The sequence below is a fragment of the Xiphophorus hellerii genome, chromosome 20 (assembly GCF_003331165.1).
Source record: "Xiphophorus hellerii strain 12219 chromosome 20, Xiphophorus_hellerii-4.1, whole genome shotgun sequence".
In the NCBI taxonomy this organism is placed as follows: domain Eukaryota; kingdom Metazoa; phylum Chordata; class Actinopteri; order Cyprinodontiformes; family Poeciliidae; genus Xiphophorus; species Xiphophorus hellerii.
The window spans coordinates 19322813-19344621 of NC_045691.1; the positions used below are offsets into that span (position 1 = coordinate 19322813).

The 21809-nt window shown below is 35.0% G+C and overlaps 2 protein-coding genes across 2 annotated transcripts; both read left to right on the forward strand.

Annotated features, from left to right (window-relative positions):
* Window positions 1-1718: 1718 nt before the first annotated feature.
* rhebl1 (Ras homolog, mTORC1 binding like 1) lies at window positions 1719-9272 on the forward strand. The gene is made up of 8 exons (XM_032550364.1): window positions 1719-2162; window positions 3933-4004; window positions 4090-4157; window positions 4315-4397; window positions 5643-5699; window positions 5786-5833; window positions 7676-7757; window positions 7834-9272. The coding sequence occupies exons 1-8, from the start codon at window positions 2111-2113 to the stop codon at window positions 7924-7926; spliced, it is 555 nt and encodes a 184-aa protein (XP_032406255.1). The 5' UTR covers window positions 1719-2110; the 3' UTR covers window positions 7927-9272.
* Window positions 9273-10315: 1043 nt separating this feature from the next.
* On the forward strand, window positions 10316-20117 carry LOC116710995 (5'-AMP-activated protein kinase subunit gamma-1). Its single transcript, XM_032550359.1, has 13 exons — window positions 10316-10403; window positions 13299-13350; window positions 13430-13530; window positions 13608-13689; window positions 13810-13868; window positions 13973-14018; window positions 14111-14165; window positions 14470-14596; window positions 15190-15355; window positions 15442-15479; window positions 16714-16860; window positions 18545-18644; window positions 18747-20117. The coding sequence occupies exons 1-13, from the start codon at window positions 10395-10397 to the stop codon at window positions 18767-18769; spliced, it is 1005 nt and encodes a 334-aa protein (XP_032406250.1). The 5' UTR covers window positions 10316-10394; the 3' UTR covers window positions 18770-20117.
* The last annotated feature ends 1692 nt before the right edge of the window (window positions 20118-21809 follow it).

A 21809-nucleotide genomic window follows, 5' to 3' on the forward strand; every position in this document is an offset into this window, starting at 1 on the left:
ATTAGGCACGTCACTTCAGAGCAAGGCATTTGTTGACTTTGTACACATTTTAAATATACATTTTATAGTTTCTCTACTATCACAATCAGTTTAAAAAAAGAAATTTCTTTGTAATTTACATTTTAATTTTAGATAGAAATTACATTTCGAATATCAATGAAATCATTTGTATTGTCTAGCAGCTAAAAAGCTTTTTGTGTATATTTCCACATGTATTAGTGTTTGTGGCAATTCATTTTTTGCCATAACTCAAGGTCTTAACTCGGAATGCTTTCAACTGCTCACTGTAATCATGAGCTTCCTCTACATATTTTTTTTGGTCACATTTAATTGTTTCTTCGAGCCAGTTTTAAAGTCAGACAAAAATAACTACCGTACCTTCAATACAAAATGCCATTTTCAAATGATTTCATTTATTAAGGGAAAACATTGTTCAAACTAGCCCTATTCAAAAAATGATTCACTCAATAAAAAGTCAGGTATTGACTGTTGCCTCCATTTTTTAACATGTACAAATGCATAGAAGATGATTGTTGATGAGACAGAAAAGACAAAAACTTAAAGCAAATATTACAAGTTTGCTTTTATAAATAAAAATTGAGAAATAAGTTTAAGTAAAACAGTTTTATGATCTTTATTAGTTTTTTATGTAAAGTTTCAGATTAGACAACCATTAAACGTAAAGCTTCAGGTCTGTTTTGTTCAACGTGTGTGTTTTTATTTTTTTGGAACATCGTTTAATAATCAAAGAATTTGTATGAAATATTGCTGGCTACTGGTGTAAATAGGGTTGTTAAATATCAAACATACTGTGACCTGGGTTGGTGGTTCAAATGTTTTGAACCACAATTTCATCCGCATTGTGGACGGTGGGAACGCGGTCACAGAAGTTTGAGTAGATACGGTGGAATGGCAGATTTAGATTTATTTTAATTTTGTCCTGACTGATGATGTCCAGGGTGTCTCTGTTTCTCTGGAGATAGACACCAATGCCATGTGACCCAATAGTAATACGCAGATATTGACATTTGGATGGACGGCTATTATCAAAATGCCAATAAATTCATGTTTGAAAATATTGATAGAAAATTACACAGATAGCTTCCAAATCTAAATTACAATACGTCGCTTTTTACTTAAATTTTTATCTAACTAACTGTATATATACACTTCTTATTGTAGCAATCAAACACTTTTTGCATGTTCCCACTGGTATTGTTCACTCTTCCAATAATCAGTGGATCAATCAGTCAATAGTATTTCATGTCAGAAGAAACATTCTGGTGAAACTATACACATTTATCTGTGCTTTTAGCAAATAGCAATATCTGGCACAGAAATAGATTTTCAATTCAAATAAAATCTGCCCTTCACACTATAAGGCAACCATCCTCACTATACTATTACCAGAAAAGGGGAAAAAAGAAAGAAAAGGGAATTTCTTTTCAGATTTAGTGTGTATTCTTCCAATTTATCTTTCCAAACATTATCATGGAGGCCAACTGAGTAAACACGTGTTCATATTTGTGTTCTATAGTATGAGTTTAGTTGAGTTCAATATTTGTGATTTAAAAAAAGGAGTTCTTTGATGTTGTTTGGCGTCTGTCTGGAACAGTCTAAAAAAGGATAGTTCTCAGGAACTTGCTGGGACGTCCAAAGAGTGACATCTACTGTACAAACAAGCCTGAAAGCCCGTTCATGTCATTTCTCTGACTCATCGGCTGGTTTTACGACGGTGTGCTTACACAATGGCAATTTCCGTCAGTTTGACTTGCAGCTCGCGACCGCGTTGAACTCGCCTTTTTGTTGTTTACAGTTTTGTTTCGAACGACCTCTTTTCCCGCTACAAATTTCGTGTATATGTTCACGCCCGAGTCAGATACAGACATTGGAAGCTCTCTGGGTTAGGCGCAGGTTGTTTTTGGTTCGGTAAAAGTGTGGAAACCCAGCTTGAGGCCCAGCTCGGAGAGCTCGAGCGGGGCAGAGCTCCGGAAAGTTTGTTGTTGTCACGTGACGCGGGACGAATGTGGCGATAAAAGTTTGTTCAGATCGTGAAATTTGTTGGCGTATTACCTTTTTCAGAACTTGTGCGGCAAATTTTTCCACCACGATGCCTCAACCAAAATACAGAAAGATCGCGGTCATAGGTTACCGGTCCGTAGGTGAGTACAGCTGATGTCGGTGAGCTAGCAGGCTAACATGCTAATATCCTGGCTTTGTTTTCGTTTTGAGTGTATCTACCTATCAGCACTAAAATCTTGTCTACAAGCTTATATATGCTTTCTATATTCATATTCTTAATACCAAAGTTAAAAGCTATTAGCTCTATATTTTCTGCCATATGCTACCTTGTGTGACACTAAATGTTAGCTCAGCAGGTGTTATTCGGCTACCAAGAAGCTTTTTGTTAAGAATTTCAACCATAACATTTATGTAGACTATTCATTTAATTCACGTATCTACCCTTCAAACACTATTCATATCTTATCCCAACTGTTTCTGTTTAATAATATCTCAATGTTTGTCCTTTTGTTGCATCACTGTTTCAGGCTTAACTCGGAAAATGTTTGTTTACTGTTTAAATAGGCACAAGGTTACAACGCACTATCTTTTCACAACCTACTCAAGTTTAAAACGGTGCAACAAACCATTGTGCCTACCACCAGTATTAAAAGTTTTCAAAAGTCGTGAATTTTGAACTATTTTTTTATGCACGTGTGTTTTCTTGATCAAATAAGGATTGTCATCACTCCAGTAGTACTCATTTAGCCTCGCATTCTTTAAACTGGCTTTCTGTTTGCGTGTCAAAATAAACAATTAGGCTAAAAGAGTATATAAATATTTTAATTGATGGTTAAGGTAGTTTCAGTGTTTTTAAAAGATATAACTCAGGGTTAAAATAAAAATTTGTGAAACATTAAAGGCCTAAATTACACAATTTTTTTATTTTTAGATGCTGCCGAGAAAGGTAAACAAATGACCTTCAGTGGTTTAGTTAATTTGTTAAAGTGCTTGTATTGTTTTGTTTTTTCTCAATAAAAGCTATAACTTAAAAACATTCTCTAGTTCTTTTAAAATAACATTGATAAATCTTGAAATTAGAATATTTCTTCCAATTCTTTGTGGAACTTGGGACTTGTATGTGGTAAATAACATCAGTAGGCCTGTCACAATAACAAATTTTGCTGGATGATAAATTGTCCCAGAACTTATTGCGATAAATGATAACATTGTTGTTTTGAGAACATTTTCAAGTCATATAATAGTAATAATGACATAAAAATGCAAGAACACATTCTCAAAAATCAATAAACTTTAAATTCTAATGAACATTTAAACAATTTTCTGAGTAAATTGGCTCATCGACACAGAGACAAAACTGGCTCTTCTGGCTATTGAGACATTTTTCACTTACAAAATTCCTGACTATAATCCATGTTGCTGTAGAGAAAATGACCAAATCTACAGCTAAAATTTCCACCAGAAAAATAGACATCTACAAAATATTCTTCAGTTCAACTTCTAAAGCTTTCGCAACATTTTAACATTTTTGCGTTATTTTCTGTAAAGACAGACCGACACCCTTGTTCTCTTAAATTCTAATTAACTCTGCTTTTTGCAACAAGCTGAAAGGTCACTAACCTAACTGATGACCCAGATATTGATATGTAATTTTTAAAACCCTTGGATGCGTGTGAGGACACAAATTACAATCAAAAACTTAGTTTTAAGACTCGCTTTGTTAAAGGTCCAGCCTACTTTGTTTGGAAAAAACCCACACATTGGCAGCTGGTTGCCTATTCTTCCTTTCCTGTCATTAGGTTATTTTTTTATAGTTTGCATTTAAATGCTGAGCAGCATCAATCACGAATGACCATCAATTATCATTGAATTGTTTTGTTGTTTAAGAGTCTGCTGTGCTCTTCATGCAGGGAAGTCGTCTCTTACGATACAGTTTGTTGAAGGACAGTTTGTCGACTCCTATGACCCAACCATTGAAAACAGTGAGTGATTTTATATTTGCTCAGTTTTAAGAGTACTTTATGGTTTAATGTGAAAATTGTAAAAACTGCTCTTTTTTTTCTTTAGCGTTTAACAAAATGGTCAACGTGAAAGGTCAGGACTTCAATCTGCAGCTAGTTGACACAGCTGGACAAGTAAGTTACTTAGTTGTTGTCATAACTGATCTGAGTGATTTAAACTGAATATTTCTGACTAATAGGCATATTTGCCTTTTGTTTTTAGTGTTGTTTTTGAAATCTTCAAGACTTTTATTTATAAAATGTAATGGAAATCCCTATTCTCCCTCTGTAGGATGAGTACTCAATTTTTCCACAGTCCCACTCAATGGACATCCATGGTTATGTTCTGGTCTATTCAGTGACTTCCATGAAAAGGTGAGTGGATGGCTGTTGTAGTTACCTTTATTTCAGTAAAAAACTTTGCATTACGAAGTCTTAGATCTGCTTCAAGACGGGAATTATTTGGGTTTTATCCAGTGTTTACTATTGAATCACATCAATAACAAGTAAAGTTTTAGTTCATCCCAGATTGGAGTTTTTGTTGTTTAGCTATTTATAAGCGGTCTATCGAGGAGAAACAATATATATATATATTTTTATTTATTTATTTATTTATTTATTTATTTATTTATTTATTTATTTATTTATTTATTTATTTATTTATTTAAGTTGAACCATAAAAGTTCTATCAGCCAAATGTTTTAAGAGATTAGTGTCTAAACAAACAATTTAATTTGAAAGAATGTAACAACTTTTAAATTGTACTAGATAACACAACCATTTAATAAGCTACAAGTGTCCCTCTATTTTTGTAGAAACGTCTCAAAGAAAAAGACAAAAGGGACTAAAAATCCTCAAAGGTTTTCTTATTTTCACATTTTTTTAAGATGTTACTATTAAGTATTCAAAACATTGCTTCTTTGACTTTTTAATGGTTAGAATAAAATTCAGTTAATTGAATTTTAACAGTTATTATGTTCAGCCAAGATATCACCATTTCTTATTGATTTAAAAATGTTTGTTTTAATCTGAGTCCTTTTCTGGTAAATCATTTGATTTTGGTGTTTAGGTTCTTGAAAGCATTCAAGAAACTGTTAGGTTGAACATAAAAAATAAATATATTTATCTCCATCTAAATCAAACAAGATTTTGTCGGGCAAAAAGAAATCAATGATACTTTATTTTAAATAAAATACCAAGTGACATTCTGCGTATGTTTGCTTTAAGTTCTAATCGGAAATCCTGGAAACTGGGTCTCTGAATAGAAAATACGGGAGAGTATCAAAGTCAAAAGCATCTAATAGATGTGCAAATTAAATGAGGTCAGTGTTTAGTATTACTATTTATTTTTAGTAATACTCTGAACTACAGTTCAGACTCAGGGAAACTGTCGGTTTAGTGTCACTGCTGCTTCAAATGCTGCAAAACAACTATGATGCTCACAGTTAGAGCATGTCATACAGCTAAGCAGCAAAAACTCATGTTGATTAGAATTATACCATGAAGTAATTTATGTCATAAGATTCCCATTTGGTTAGTTCTGTATCCAAAGGTTGAAGTTTTGTTAATACTATTCTTCCAGATCAATGTTTAAAATAACACTGTCTGTCCCCTGTCCAGTTTTGAAGTTGTGCAGGTTCTACACGACAAGCTGCTAGATATGGTTGGCAAAATTCAGTAAGTCCAATCAGTCCCTTAAATTCTTTATAACTGAGAAAATTTAAAGTGTATATTTGTACAATTTGAGCTATGTTTCTTTTCAGGGTTCCAACTGTTCTTGTAGGAAACAAAAAAGATCTTCACATGGAAAGGTGAGTATTGATGTGATTGTTTGGTTTAGGCTACAACTATCATAGCTATATTATTTGTTTCTCCTGCTTTCATAGAAGCTGTTTTCATTCCTACTATGAAGTGGGAGTATTTTATAACATGCCTGGATTATATGATTGCTTATCCAGAAAGCATTATGGTTGGTTAATCATAGACATGCTGAAACTCATCATTAGGAGCAGTAGCTTAAATTGGTGATGAAAACTCACTTAAATAAGCAATCTTTAGAAATCTAAACAATGCGAATGTTAGTGGTGTGATTCTTCTCAACAGTCTTTAAACAGAAATGCATTATTGCCATCTTGTGGTAGCAATAATACATTAACCCTCCTGTTATGTTCCGGGTCAAATTGACCCGTTTTAAAATTTACAAATTAAAAAAAAATAAATAGAAGCATTTTTTTTGCATGAAACGTTTTCTATTTGTCTTAATAGGTGCACTCTAGACATAAGTTGAAAATTTATTCATTTTACACATTTGTACCAAACCCTAGGTCTACTTTTTACATCGATACTGTTCGGGTCAATTTGACCCGGCAGTCAGGTTAAAGTGCAAAAAAAGATTTTAAAATGTCCAATTCTATATGTTTCCTTGCAGTTATGAACCATATTTCACCACACACACACTCACACACAAACACACGCAACCACACACACACAAGCCCACTTTCTCACTATTCTCTTTACTTCACTAGGAAACTGCGAGAAAGCAGGTGTTCACACAACCTTTGACGGGAATCTTTTCTGTTCCTGTGGACAAACTCCACCCACTCTGAGTGACACTCAGCAGAAGTGGAGAAAAACATAAATACTCTCTGCATGACTCATTTATCTTGATTTTAATCAGCGGGTCAATTTGACCCAGAACAGTATGTGTGTCTCAAGTTCAATTATAAAGATCACCCTTTGGTAAAAAAAAAGAAGTATAATATAAAATAATTTACCTAAGGTCAACTTCAAGGAAATTATTGTTTTTTTGTGTCTAGGTTTTTTTCAGTGGACATTAAAAATCTAAATTCCATTTTTTATGTCCAAATGAGTAAATGAGCAGGTTGTCGTCATTGATCCTTAATTTCTGAGAAATAATAAAACATCATTGCACAAATATTGATTGAAATGGTTAGTATTGGAGTTAATAATCAGATACAAAAATGTTTTGGAGGAATTTTTTGGTTTCTGACACTATTGCATGATTAAACACTCCCTGGGTCAAATTGACCCACGAACATTTTTGCTGTACCCTAGAAACGAACATAACAGGAGGGTTAAAATCTTGTGCTATTTGAAAAAATGCTAATTTTAACAAGGCAGTATTTACTTTATTAAATTAAGTAACTGCCATACAGTTCTTAAACAGAGATCCTATGACACCTGAAACTTAAATTCGTTGGTGTTTTTCAAGTTTTTGAAAGTGCTTGAACTTTAGAAAATGTGCTTAAAATTGCTACTAAATGTATCTTGTGTTGCAATCTAGACCTCACAACTTGTTTTGATTTGTACAGCTACACTGATGTAAAAAACAAAATACATATTTGAAGTGATGAAATAAAACTGGTGTAAGAGTCATCTAGGTTAAATTGAATTCCATGTTTTTTAGTAGAAATTATACATGTTTAAAACTGACATTAGCTTAATTAGCCAAATTCAAATTATTGTGTTGTACTTTGGAACTCGGGTCACAATAGCCTATTTATTAACCAGAAGGATTTATATCTTAAGAAGTTATTGAATTTGACCATGTGAAGGTTTCGAGTACACTTTTTAAAACAAGGAACCAATGAGATGTTCCCGCTTCACTATGCATTTTGTCAATTTGTTTCAAGGGTTATCAAACCAGAGGAGGGGAAAAAACTAGCTGATTCCTGGGGAGCAGCATTCATGGAGTCTTCCGCCAAAGAAAACGAGGTAAAAAACCCTTAAAGTTAGCCCTTGATGCTAATCCATTGTTCATGTCTGACAAAGACTCTTGCTTGAAACGCAGACTGCTGTGGAGGTTTTCAAGCGAATCATTTTGGAGATGGAGAAAGCTGACGGGAATGCACCTCCAGAGGAGAAGAAGTGTGCAGTGATGTAAAGGTTTATGCAGGACACCAGTGAGCTGATTTACTGAAGACATGAGGCACAACTTCACCAGCTTGCTAACAGTGGCCTCATCGATGGAGCAGAGGAACGTTTGTTCTCCGCTCAGAATTCAAGATTGATTTACATAGCAAAGCAGCTGCCCAACAAATGATACTAGATCCCAGCAATTGTAACCATGGAAAGAGAGAAATGTCTAGAGCAGGATTAACCTCTCAAAGAAGCATCTTCACTGGATACTTTAACGTTCAAATGCATTCTGGGAATAATTGTGCTTCTTTTTTTTTATTATTTCCAAGGACTGGTCCATGATTTCAGCAGGTCTTTTTGACAGAAATGCACTTACAGTTCACATTGCTTTAAATGTGGTCACAATTCTATCAGCACTCTGTAAGAAAAGAAATCTCACTGGGGTTTCTCAGTTCTCACTGTAATTTTTATCTGCTCATCCTCAGGTACCTCTTACTCATGAGCTGTGCTGACGCGTCGTCATGACACCGTTCTGTTATTGTATATTTAACTAAGCCGATACACATCGCTCATTTCTGTAGTATAATTTTTCCCCATTCATTAAGGTTGTTATGGACAACACTTGTAGGTGGAATAAATATTTGCTAATTACAAGTGAAGCCCTTTATATACAGTATAACTAAAATCTTAGAATGTGATTTGGTACTTTGGAAAATATCTGGAGCGACTCAAGTTGTTGCGCTCCGATTTTCTACACATAGTACACTCTTGGATTGTTTATCGAAACTAAAAGGATTCATAGATTTCAGTTTTTGATTTGCATTTTAGTATTACAAAATACTATGAAGGCGGCCACGGAGTTAGTTTAGTGAGTTTTAAGTTGATGACTTTAACGTGCTTGATAAAACCCAACCATAGTGCCTGTAGCCTTTCTGACAAATGGTCACTGTCAAACACTTGAAATCTTTTCTTTTTGATTTGTTTTTACAAAACCTGTACCCTTACAGAAATCTAATGTACAGTAATTCTGTTTGTTTTATCCCCTAAAGCTTTGTGTTGTAGCTGTAGTGGATACTTCTAACTTTATAAAATGCTTTGCCTAGATAGTTAAATGGTGGATAACTGATGATAGTTGAGCAGAGGCTGGTGATGATGTGTCTTGTGCCTTACAGATGTTCAAACTCCTTCATCTGCTTCCTTTTCTTGACTCAAGGTGCTCTTAAGTTTTGTTTTGTTTTTTTTTTCCTTTATTGACTTGACACCATAGGTGCAGGTGTTGTGCACCTGAACACCAGTATTCCCCTGTGGGTCAACAGTAATTTAGAAATCTTGCTGTAAACTGTTTTGTAAATAAACAAATCTGTCACTTGTTGGATGTCCCTGATTTTTCTTCTTTACGATGCCAACATTTATTTTTTATGATATACATGAGGCTGTATCATTAGTTGCGTATTCTTAAAAATCACACTAAGGATGTGGATTTATTTGCATTAGTCTTAGCTAAAGGCCTTTAATGAACAAATACAAGCTCAACTACAAGCACAACAGTCAGGTATCTGACTCAAGTCCTGGACTTTCTACTGAAAACAGCTGCTAGTTTGTCTAGTGAGCATACTGTGTTATGTATACAGAAATATCCCAATTTTACTTCTTTTAGGAAAAATCCATACACCGAGGACTGCTACAAATAATAAAAATAATCTCTTAAATATCCTCTCATTCTGCCATTTGTCATACAGGTTTTATCAAATTTATAATTCCCCCCCCTCACCCCCTCAACTAGCCTAATGTACAGTGTTGACCATATAAAAACAGAAAAATTACTTGCTGATTGATTTTATTAATCAGTCATCAAATTATTTTTGTTTTGTTATTCAGTCATAAAATAATTATTTTGATCAATACTTCAAAATACTATAATTTGATCAACTTGACTGAAAATGTACACATATGCATACATATGTCATAAGTATGCATGACTTGTATGTATGCATGTCTGTCTAAAGTAAACCAAGTTCAATTAAATTACCTCCCATAAAGCATTGCAATCTAAATAAAAAACATATGTTTTATTATGCACATATATTTTACTTATATAATCAGGAGTATAAAAATGAAAAAAACCAAAAAAAAAAACAGTCCAAAACAAAAAACGGATACATGAATTTGAAGCTTTTTTTCAAATACTTCCAAAACTTAAATATTCTTGATGAACAAATAAACTATTATATTGAGTTCTGTTTCATTTACCTCTCCCTAATGCGCACAATTACATTTACAAAGCAATTATTTACCATTAAAACTTTATATAAAAGAGGATCTTAACGTTTTTATTTGATCCCGTCCTGAAATGCGTTTAACACATTTATTACGGCGATGCCGCCTGGTTGCGCCATTACCACAGATATTACGGTAACAGCTCCCTTTGCGTCACAGCGGAAGGAGGTTTGCGTGCCTTTGTGAGATCCCAATCAGTTGTAGACCGGGTGGAACATGGAGTGTGTAAGCTATGAACTTTGCTGTTATTTCTACTCTTGAAACCCTTATAAAGCAGCCTATCCACTTCAGTTTAAAGCTTTGACTAGTACGCTAAAATTTAGCTACTTGCTGGAAAGCTTTTTATATATGTTTTTAGGGTTGTCTCTGTCTTAGAGGTTTGTTAGGAAAGCTTATAACAGAGGCCACTGTTTAGCAAAAATGCGATGATTGTCTATTGATTTCAAACTGTGCAAATAAAGTGCATTAAAAGCTTGAGCCGTCATGAAATGTCACCTCGACTGGCGCTTTTAAAAGTCAGCCAACTTTGACGCTAGCTAGCTAACAAGCTAACGCCAGTGCTAATAGTGGTGAACAAAAGTCTCTTTTCTTAGTATGACCAGAGCTTCAGTAACGACAACCGAGGGGGTTTAAGATTAAACTTTGAAATGTGTCAACTGACTAGCCTGCAGCTTGATGTTTTACTAGTTTACTGATTGCCTGTGTTTTTATGAAGTAGAGCTAGCCTGCATCCCTCAAAGTCTTATTTGAGAGACAGGTAGTGTTTATGTGTCATCCCGGATCTGCTCTGAGTGTGACCTCAGTAAACTACCCGATGCATAGACGGAACCACTGGAAACATGATTTGGCTGAACGCTACACATGGGTCTCAGACGGCCTGTCCGTTTACCATTAACACAGGATCAATAGTTCAGCTGGGTTGGGGATTCTCTTTAGCGCCAGAGTTGCTTCTAAAAGGAGGCCGTACAAATTGCAGCTTCAGAGCAGAGTAAATGCTTTCAAATAGTTTGGGATCTCACCATAAGCAAATATAAACAATAGGGATCACAGAGGGTTAAATTTAGCGTTTCTCCTCAGCAGAATATTTCACAAATGTAGTATTTAAAGTCGGTTTCTCGTTCAGAAACAGCACAGTTAAAAACTTTAGGTGTGCTCATATATGGGTGGTTATACAACTACACTAGATCATAAAATATTATAATGTGTTGATCTGTACAAAACAGATAGATCATAATATTTTGGGGCTTTCGCTTCATTGCTGTTTAAGCTCCAAATCACCAGTGTTATTTTCCTCCTCTTCCTATGATTTCCTTGTCAAGCTTTTACTCAGTATGAGTTTACTTTAGAAGTGTTGATAATGTTTACTTTTTAAACTCAAGTTAATCTTGAAGTTACTTCAAACAATTTGATGTCAACTGTGCTCATCAGGTCTTGTATCTGTCAACCTGTTGGTTTTAGGTGACTTTTATGCCAGTTTATTCAGAGTTTCTCCCTGTGTATTATAAGTCTGGCGGGCCAACAGGCTTTACTTCTGCCCCCACCAGGCTAAATATTGTTTATTTATTTGCTCTATTTTAATGATTGCCTTTTCTTAAGACTTTATAATTGGTGTTTAGGGATTAGTCTTCCAAGAACACATAATTATGAAGTGATATTTTCAGATTTCCTATCAACTTTAAACATTTTTTAATTCGAAAACACGACGGCCGATTGGATAACTGCCCTAGCGCCCAGAGCACCGGGCTTAGCAGGTTTTCTGGGGGAATCCTGGTTTATTGCTGTGCTGATTTATTATAGAGCTGTGTTTTAATGTGTTTTGCTCTTAACTCTAGTTGTACTGGTTGTTTAAAGTACTTTACAAATAAAATTATATTGAACCTACTTACTAAATGCCAATTGTGCTTGAGACATTCTGTTTTTAAACATTTGTTTGTGTAAGGAAACAGTTATAAATTAGCAGTCTGTGACTTTTTTTGTGCTTTTTGCAATATTGTCACAAATAATAAAAGTAAAAACATGCAACTGTGCTATTATTAGATATTGCTCAGATATTTGTTTAGGTTTTCTGTACCTGTTTGTTTACCATAATCACAATGTTGCTGCTGATCATTGTTAGCTTATACATCTTATTCTGTAAAATCTTCGTCAGCTCTGGTCATCAAAAACAGATTACCAGAGAAATTTATCTAAAACGTATTTGCATGCAGTGTTGAGAAATGGCCCTAGAAATATGATAGCCAACCAAAAATGGCATTAAATCATACTGTGACCCAGTTTCTCTGAGAAAACATATAGACTTTGCACTTTAAACTCTTTTCATAGAAAAATCCCATACAACATATAATGATCACACACTACGCTGGTTATGTTTAGAGATAATTGACACAAAAATAGATAATTTTCCCAGCTGTGTTGAGCTGATATGAACAAAGAAAGGACACATTTTACACACAACTATTCAGAGAAGGGACATTTAATCTTCAAATGATTGTCTCAAAAATAACTGTTTGTTAAAACTGGTTGATGACTGATCACACATTGTATGAATAGAAGTTGGTAGTAGTTCACAGTTGTAATAATGACTTCCCCATTTGGAACACGTAATGCAAAATGGAGCATGTTTAGCTAGTGTAAATGTCTTTGGCAAAAATATTACAGAAATTAGCTTTAACCTTTTTTTTTTTTTTTTTTTTTTTTACTACCATGTTTTATTTTTACAGTCAGTTTGGCTTAATGCTCTGTGGTGCAGCAGGTGTCTCAGATAGTCAGCTTATTGCTTTAGAACATGACCTCCCACTGACATCAGTGTAAATAACTATCTAATTCAAGGTTGACTTTTGTTATAAGACACCCTGAACATACGCAGCTTTGTTTATTTTTGAGTTTGTAGCTGAATGAAGATGATAGAAAGCTGCTTTCGTTTTCAATCTGCACTCAATTTAGATTTCAATTCTAAATCTAATTTTCAGAATCTAATTTTATATCTGTAGTCTGAAAACACTGACAAATATATCTGTTGCAGGTACAACATTTAGTTTATGACCTCTTAACTCTTCTGCAAAAAAGAATGACCTGACCTAAAATAGTTTAATACTTGGATTATTGACCTTCTTCTTCCAGATCCCAGTAAGCATTGATGATCTTGAAGGCAAAAAGGATCCAATCATTGAAGGTAAGTGGCTTTGTTAAATATATTTCTGCCTCAATCAGATCCAGAAGAGTGTTCATTGCAGTCACTTTAATTTCTTCAGAACGAGAGCAAAATGTTTACACCAGGTTTATGAAGTCGCACCGCTGTTATGACCTCGTGCCCACTAGTTCCAAATTAGTGGTGTTTGATACGTCGCTTCAGGTAAAGCAAATACATTTACATAAATGCAAATTTTATCTGGTTCCAGAAATTAATTGAATATTTTAACTATCCTTCAGGTGAAGAAGGCTTTCTTTGCGCTTGTTTCAAATGGGGTGAGAGCAGCTCCTCTTTGGGACAGCAAGAAGCAGTGCTTTGTGGGTAAGAAAAAATTTTCATTTGAAAGTAACACTAATGATAAACATATGTAAAAAAATCCAATAATAAATGTTATAATATAGTTAATTATTCGCGGTGGTGTTTTTCCAATCCAACCCATAGGTATGCTAACTATAACAGACTTCATTAACATTCTTCATCGCTATTACAAGTCTCCGTTGGTGAGATGCTTTTGTGTTCTAAGCACAAATTTTGTAACATAAACTGTTAATGTCATTTTAATTTATTTCATCAGTGACTGAACCTGTATTTTTTTATTTTTCAGGTTCAGATATATGAGTTGGAAGAGCACAAAATTGAAACATGGAGAGGTGAGAGCTTTTAATGATCACTCAAACGTCAACATTTATAATTTTATTAATTGTAATTAATTATTATTTTCCTGTTTTTGTATTCATTTTAGAGGTGTACCTTCAAGACTCTTTCAAGCCTTTGGTTTGCATTTCTCCCAATGCCAGGTTGGTAGCAGCACTGCATTGTTTTTACTGTAAAGTTTAATTCTTTCTTTTTTTTTTCTTATCATAGTTGTGATCAACATTGTGATCGTTCTTAACTGGACATTTAAGTATGCTGAATCTGATGTCATCATAGAGATCAAAAGATTGTTTAAATGTGATCTTTATGACTTTATTTTCTTTGAACTTATTTATTGGACTTTCTTTTGCAAGAAACAAACGTACACTATAGCACTTTTTTCTAAACATTTATAACAAAATAAGTTTGAATAACTTAGTGATTTTGTTTTTTCTGATTACATCTCAGTTTGTATGATGCGGTGTCGTCTCTGCTGAGGCACAAGATCCACAGGTTGCCTGTAATCGACCCGCTGACCGGGAACACGCTGTATATCCTCACACACAAGAGGATTCTTAAGTTCCTGAAGCTTTTTGTAAGTTTCCACTGGTTTTATTACAGATACAGGATGAATATGTCTAGACTAAAGACCGATTAGAGTTTGGTGATCTATTACTGATCTTTAAATTTATTTTGAAACATTTTAGAAACTGTCATCATCTTGCTGCTAGAGTGACTAGCATTACTAACTTGGGAGTTTGTGTGTGTATTCTCTAGAGAATATTAATATTTGTCTTTTCCCAATCAGCATGTTTTTATTAACTGACATTGAAATCTCAAAAGCATGAAACAAAGTGACTTTGTTCCGCTTTAACCTGTTATATTCCAATGTCTTGGTCTCACTTGCTGTCTGAAAGCCCAAACCAACCACAGAAATGTCTCAACATGTCATAGAAAATATATTTTCCTAGAAATAGTTTTTTTTTTACTTTTCTGTATTTTATTTTTAATAGCTCACAAAATTTGAAACAAGCTAATCAACAATTTCTCAATGCAATGCAACATAATTATCTTTTTTTTTTTTGTTGTAGATCTGTAATAAAGTTCAACAACTAAAACTAAAGTAGGGAAAACGTCATGGTGAAAAACAACTGTGATTCCCTAAAGATGGCTGTTTTCTGTGCTCAGATATCAGAGATGCCAAGAGCCTCATTCTTGAATCAGACTTTAGAGGAACTGAACATTGGGACGTTCAAGAACATAGCAGTGGTCCGAGCAGACACCCCTCTGTACACGGCGCTGGGTATTTTTGTGGAGCAACGAGTGTCCGCGCTCCCTGTTGTGGATGACAAAGGTAAGTGGGCTGACTGAAGCTTCTTTTTCCTGTTTGCTTCTTCTCAGTATCCGCAGTTTTCTAAAATTATTTTGTCTTACTTGCAGGTCGAGTGGTGGACATATACTCAAAATTTGATGTCATAGTAAGTTCTGTGCAGTCACTTATTTTGATATTGTGCTAATATTTTTTTCTAGGTATATTTTTTTCATTACTTTATAAATTAACATTTTGCATTTTTTTGTACTTCCATTTGGGTCTCAACTGCTTCTAAAAACAATTGTGGCGCTCAAAACAAACCAGCTGTTTTCTGACAATAAGATAATGTTTTTGGTATCTGCTGTTTCAAAAACCTTCTGAATGCTCTGTGCCGTTACCTAGCAACCCAAGTGGAACTCCAGCATGTTTGGTCAGCTGGTTTTACCGCTACATGCTCTGTACAATGGCTGCTGGAAAAGACAAATGTTTTGTTGTGGACTTACCATCCAGAAACAACTTTCTGGATTCTTGTTGGTTGTTCAGGAGGCTCTACTAATGCTTTGCAAAGAAGCACAGTTTCATAATTGCGCATCTGTTTGCAGCCATTTTCACGTGCAAATGTAAATGTTGATTTGGGGGCGTGGAAAGCAGCAGCTCATTTGGATTTAAAGTGACCAGTGGACAGCTCATTGCGAAAACAGACAGAACTGAACAGAGTACAATCCCATTATCTAATAAAAATGTTGTGCAATAAAACATAATTGGCATCATATCCTAACCTGTTGAAGGAAGCATAATGGGTCTCCTTTAATTGCCTCAGATAGTGTCTTTGTTGTCTTCCAGCTTGTCACAGCTGTGATATTAAGAATAATAAATTCTTCTTTTAATTACATTTGATTATTTATATAAATCCTTCAATTTGCTGAAGATAACATGAAAGACCTGCATTCAGATCTTAAAGGAAGAATCATCTGAAGAACATGTAAGCCTCGTATCTCGTCTCAGTATCGGGGTGGGGACAGCACTATTGAAGTTGAGGACAGAGCGTGACCATCATCAGTGAGGGTTCACTGAAAGGTAAAGCAATGCCCTTCATGCAGAGTGAACAAGTGCTGTCTGGTGTTTTCCTCTGTGGGTCACAATGGAAGTGATTGAGAAACCACATTCAGAGTTATGCTGACTTTTCATCCTAGAAGTTGCTCCAGTTTAACAGCACAGCAGGGCTGGAGCCTTGAGGGAAGTTCAAAACAACCGTGAGAAGCTGCTGCGTGGTGTTTGTGTTTCTAGCGCCAGAGTGTGAGCCTCAGAGTCACGCTGCTGTTTGCTTCTCTTAGATACATTTGTGTGAAAATGCCCTTCACTGTGAAACATCATACACTGAGAGTTTTCCCTCTTAACAGAATCTGGCTGCAGAGAAGACGTACAACAACCTGGACGTGACTGTGACCAAGGCGTTGAAGCATCGCTCGCAGTACTTTGAGGGAGTCCTGACCTGCAACAGACATGAGACCCTTGAAGCCATCATCACCAGACTGGTAGAGGCCGAGGTGAGGAGCGGACGACACCAAAACCTGCTTTTCACGTCCTGAACAAGAAAAAGAAAGCAAGACTATAAATAAATAAATAGTCACAATTTCTTGTTCTCCCAGACGAGGAGAAAAAGTTTTTATCTATTTCTGCTTTAGAAAATTCAGATTGTATTGCAGGAAATGGAGCCAATCAGCTGTCATAACATACGAAGGTGGACGGGGTAGTTTTAGACAGCTGAGGTTGACACCGTCTGCTTCATTGAAATATTTTCTCATGATTTCTGTCTATAGAGTCTTATATGAAAACCAGCACCAAGCTGGAGTTAATAAAGACTCTCAGTTACTAAGACTGATGAGTAACAAAATAATTCACTTTTTCCATTGTTTTTATCTGATGCTAGAGACCCAATCAGTCTGTCAATTAATAGTGAATGAATGAAAATTCAAGTCAACCAGTTTTATAAACTTAATTTAATAAAAAGGTGAACCAGAGCTGCATAAATAAAGTGCAGATGGATTTAACCACCCAGGTTCTCCTGCAGCATCATCACCTAAATGTGGGAGAAATTAAACCCACCAGTTAAACCTGTCATAAATTAAAAAGGGATGCAATAATTTCTACTGGCATGCTTGTGTGTGTAGTTTGGTTAATCTTTATTATTATTATTGGAAAGCTGCCATTTTGAAAAATGCTGCAAACAGTTGGCACACAGTAAAAAATAGCTTATTTATTTTTTACAAAAGTCCTAATTTGCAGTTTTGCCTGTTTCTACTGTCTGAACCAAAGGATTAATATATTTTGAAGATCAATTTTATTTTGTTGAGACTTTCTAATTAATTTTATATGTTGCTTTTTGTTTATTTGTTTTGGATATTTAAAATGTCTTCTAGCTCCAGTGTTAAATATTATTTGGAAAGTAAAATTTATTGATCTTTGAGAGGGTGTACTTGCATTGTCATGCCTTTATCATGTGGAGAATGGTCTCAAAACAACAATATGATAATTTATTGCAATAATTTCTTGGATAATTTGTTATTGTGACATTTCTACCTACAGTTTGTATTGGAGTCGGCATATTTGTTCCAGTAAGAGCATAAAATGAGTGTTTCTTTTAAGTCTAGTTGCTTGGATGTCCCAAGATAAAAATATGATTGTTATTTAAAACAGTATAATATATAAATATTGAAGTAATGGAACAAATTGTTGCGTTAGAGTGTCTGCCTCCTCTTTAGTGTAAAGTTTTTCTGTGCAACACATCAGTGAGTATCAGCTATCTTATAATGATATTCAAATGAGTAAAACTATAGAACATTTGTTTAATTAGCTTTTATTTTATTCTAAATTTGCATTGACTCTCATTCTTGTTTGAGTTTGTAGGAGAAGGAAGTAACATGACATTGTATCCATGAGTGGAAGACGAAATGTGTGCAGGAGACGGAAATCTATTTTGCTTCTTCGGTTTAATTTTGTGACGTCTGTGCATAAAAATGCATAACTTATATCCCTCTAAATGTGTGTCATCACTTCAGTAAATCAGCAGAAGACTGAAATGTATCCAGCATGTTTATTCCAGCTAATTTCACTTTTTCACATGTTGGTTCTTCGTTCTCTCTGTTCATTCTCTTGTCCTGTGGTAATATTGAGTTACTGTACTCAGCAGACCTGAGGCTCATTTGGATGGCGGTCCTCTGTCTCCTCCAGGTTCACAGACTCGTGGTCGTCGATGAGAACGAAGTGGTGAAGGGAATCGTCTCGCTTTCTGATATCCTCCAGGCGCTGGTGTTGACCGACGGAGAAGAGGGTGAGTAAAGTTGACAAGCTGCTGCATAATATGCTTCTTATATTCAATACATTTGGATCCATTGATTTTGTTTTATTGTTGTGTTTTTTTGTCTTTCGACAGGCACAACTTTAGGGAGTAATTAGGAATGTTGTTTTGGGATGAGACCAGAGCAAAGGGAAAGCACAAGCATGTGGGAGGAGAAATAAGAGAGTGCGTTGCCTTCTCCGTGAACGTCCATATAGAAAGACTTCTCTGTCTCTGGAGTTTTAGCAATACTGAAATTTATAGCTAGTTGCACAGGACTCTTCAAAAACCTTCTTTAAATTGAGCCAAATTCAAAATCCCTAGTAGTTGACCAGAGTTTTGAAAGCAGAAGAAACTTGAGGAATGCAGCACAGTCACCATCTCTGCCGTTTTAATACTTTATGAAGTAATTAAAAAAAAAAAAAACATTCCCTCATTTTACCAGCATTTCAATTTATTTTAAGACTGAAAGCAGCGAAGGCACTGAGCTTCTCTAAGAGTTAAATTGGATGTAGAAACTCGAGCGAATCAGCATGTAAACCCCTGACACTTTTTCTTTAAAGCTTGTATGATGATTATCAGATTATTATCTTATTGTTTGTTCATTTGATTTAGGATGTTTATTTAAAGGCAGGTGTTGTGTCGATCTATATCATTGTAAGTATTATTTCAGTGTTGACTTAAGCATCACCAAAAACATTCACCAACATCAAAAAGTCAAGTTAGGAATGTTTGAAAACGTTTTTGCCATTAAATATAAAATGTGGTAAACGTCTGGATTTGTTCTTTAAGTCTGGGTTTTTGCTGGTTGCAGCTGAAAGAGTTTGCACAAGCAGTTTAGGATTACAATCCCGCAGCACAGCAGCAAACTGGAAATAATCCAGGTTCCAACCAAACATAAATACTCTGGTCAGGAATCACCATTCAGCTTTGTTCTTATCTAAATGTCCAAATATCGATACATATATAAGTATTTTTTGTTTTACTTTGACATTTTGTGTTGTGTCCTGCCACGTGTAACTACATATGTAATGGATTGTTTATCATACTCAAACATTAGTTTTTTTTTTGCATGTGACCCACTTTGATTGATGACATTATTGGAAAAATAATTTTGTCATTAATGCTAAGTCTTCCTTTTATGAAGCATTTCCTCTATTTTATGGTCAAGTTAAAAATGTTTTCTGGTTCTTGTTAGCTACAGTGATGGCAGTCAAAACATAACAGATTAACTGTTTAGTTTTTTTAGGTTTTGATCCATTGTTTAAAGGACATAATCCTAAGAATCACAAAACCAGCATTATCATTCCATTTTCTAAGATGGATGTGTGAGGAACATGAAATGTCCTGCTTTATGCCTGATGAAGTGTGTACAACTGCATGTAAATGCATCGTTTTTGTACTAATCTGAGATTCTTAATTTAAAAGATGTCAAATAAAACCTTTGTTTTACCTTTGTGTTTCTAATTTGCATGAGTCACCAGCTTGTCCTAAAATCCACCTGAGTGAATTCTGTATCTTCTATTCTTTTCTTGTTGACATTTTCCTCACTTGTGGGTTGGAGAAGTCATTTTAAAAGCTACATATGAGCAAAACAAAGATATTTCGCACACATTTATTGAAAGAGATCGCATCAGAAAACAGGTAAGAGTCAAAAAAATAAAAGCCTGTTCAGGGTTTTCTGCCTTTTGACCACCTGGAGATAGAAACCGGATGTGCTCTGTGGCTGTGCATGGACAAGTGGGAATAGATGGATGTACTCGGAACATTAATTTAAAGCAAATATTTTCATTTGCATTTTGGCAAAAATGGAATGTGGAAAAGGATTTATGCTCCTCCAAATGAATAGTGGGATCATCTTTGCCCTCAAAATCCTTATAATTGCCAACTAGCGTTTTTTGTTTTTATTTTGACGATTTATCTTTGCTGATGAGGCTGGAAGGTCTCCTCTCCATCACCCTAATCTGTAGCTCACTTTGCAGGTTTTCCCATCAGATTTTATTTGGGATTTTAACTGAGTGACTCCAAAGTGTTAATATTCAGTCAGAAGAAACATTTTGGTAAAATAAAAATACTTCAAACATAAATAAGTCAGGAGTATAAATAGTGGCATTTATCATATATTCTTGTATTTAGAAAAAGGCTTATTGTTTGCATCACAAAACCATTAAAGCCAAATTCAGAAAGTTAAATCTCCTAGTTGAACTGCAGAGGAACAACTAGATGATCTAAACAGCTTTTAGCCTGAATAATAAGAGGTCCTGCGGCTTCCTGGAAGGGTTTCTGTAAGCGTTCCCATGTAGCGCAGCGCGGTCTTACGTTAACCCTGGTGGCAGCAGCTGGGGATGATTCTGGGAAATGTTTGTTTTTAATAACTTGAGCTCAACAGTAGTCCAGGTGGCCTCTCTGTTTCAGCAGCATGAGGACAAGTTTCTCCATTTCCTCCAAATATCCAAATTGCTGACGAGCAAAGAAAACCTGTCGACGGGAGTAAACAGAGCAGCATGACGTTGTTACCAGATAAGCTGAAATCTGTCTCAGCAGGTTTAGAGGACTCCACAGAGCAGAGTTATCCTACAGGCACTTAGAGCCACCTACTGTAAAGAAATAATCATAATCTGAAGCCAGTGTAATATAAAGAAATGAAGGAAATACATCTATGACCAGTCAGTGCTTTCAGTCAGGAGGTGTGGGTGTTGAGAAGTACTTTTTTGATTTTTACGGTGGCGTAGAAGCTGTTATGGTTGCTGTGTTTAAACCAATCATCAATCAAAACACTCTGATTACACACCTACAATCCTCTGAAAAGTGTTTAGCCACTTATAGATTTATTGTGGTTTTGATTTTTGTCAAACTTTAAAATTTGCTTAAGATTATCAAACAAATTTCAGTATAACACTATGATAACCCCCTTCTTACATCTCAAATAAACAGATTAACAACATTTTATGGTTCAGTTGCCACTTCCAGGACTAACGACAGCCAGACCTGCAGAGTTAAACCAATCTTTAAATATAACCTGTCTGAATCATGATGTTGAGTAAAACATCTAAAAAAGCCTTAATCTGATTTAAAGGAATCCAAGAACAGATAAAAAAAACAAGTTATTAGTCAGTCTGATGGGAGCTGATTTTAAGGCTCAGTGAAGCGCAGTCTTTA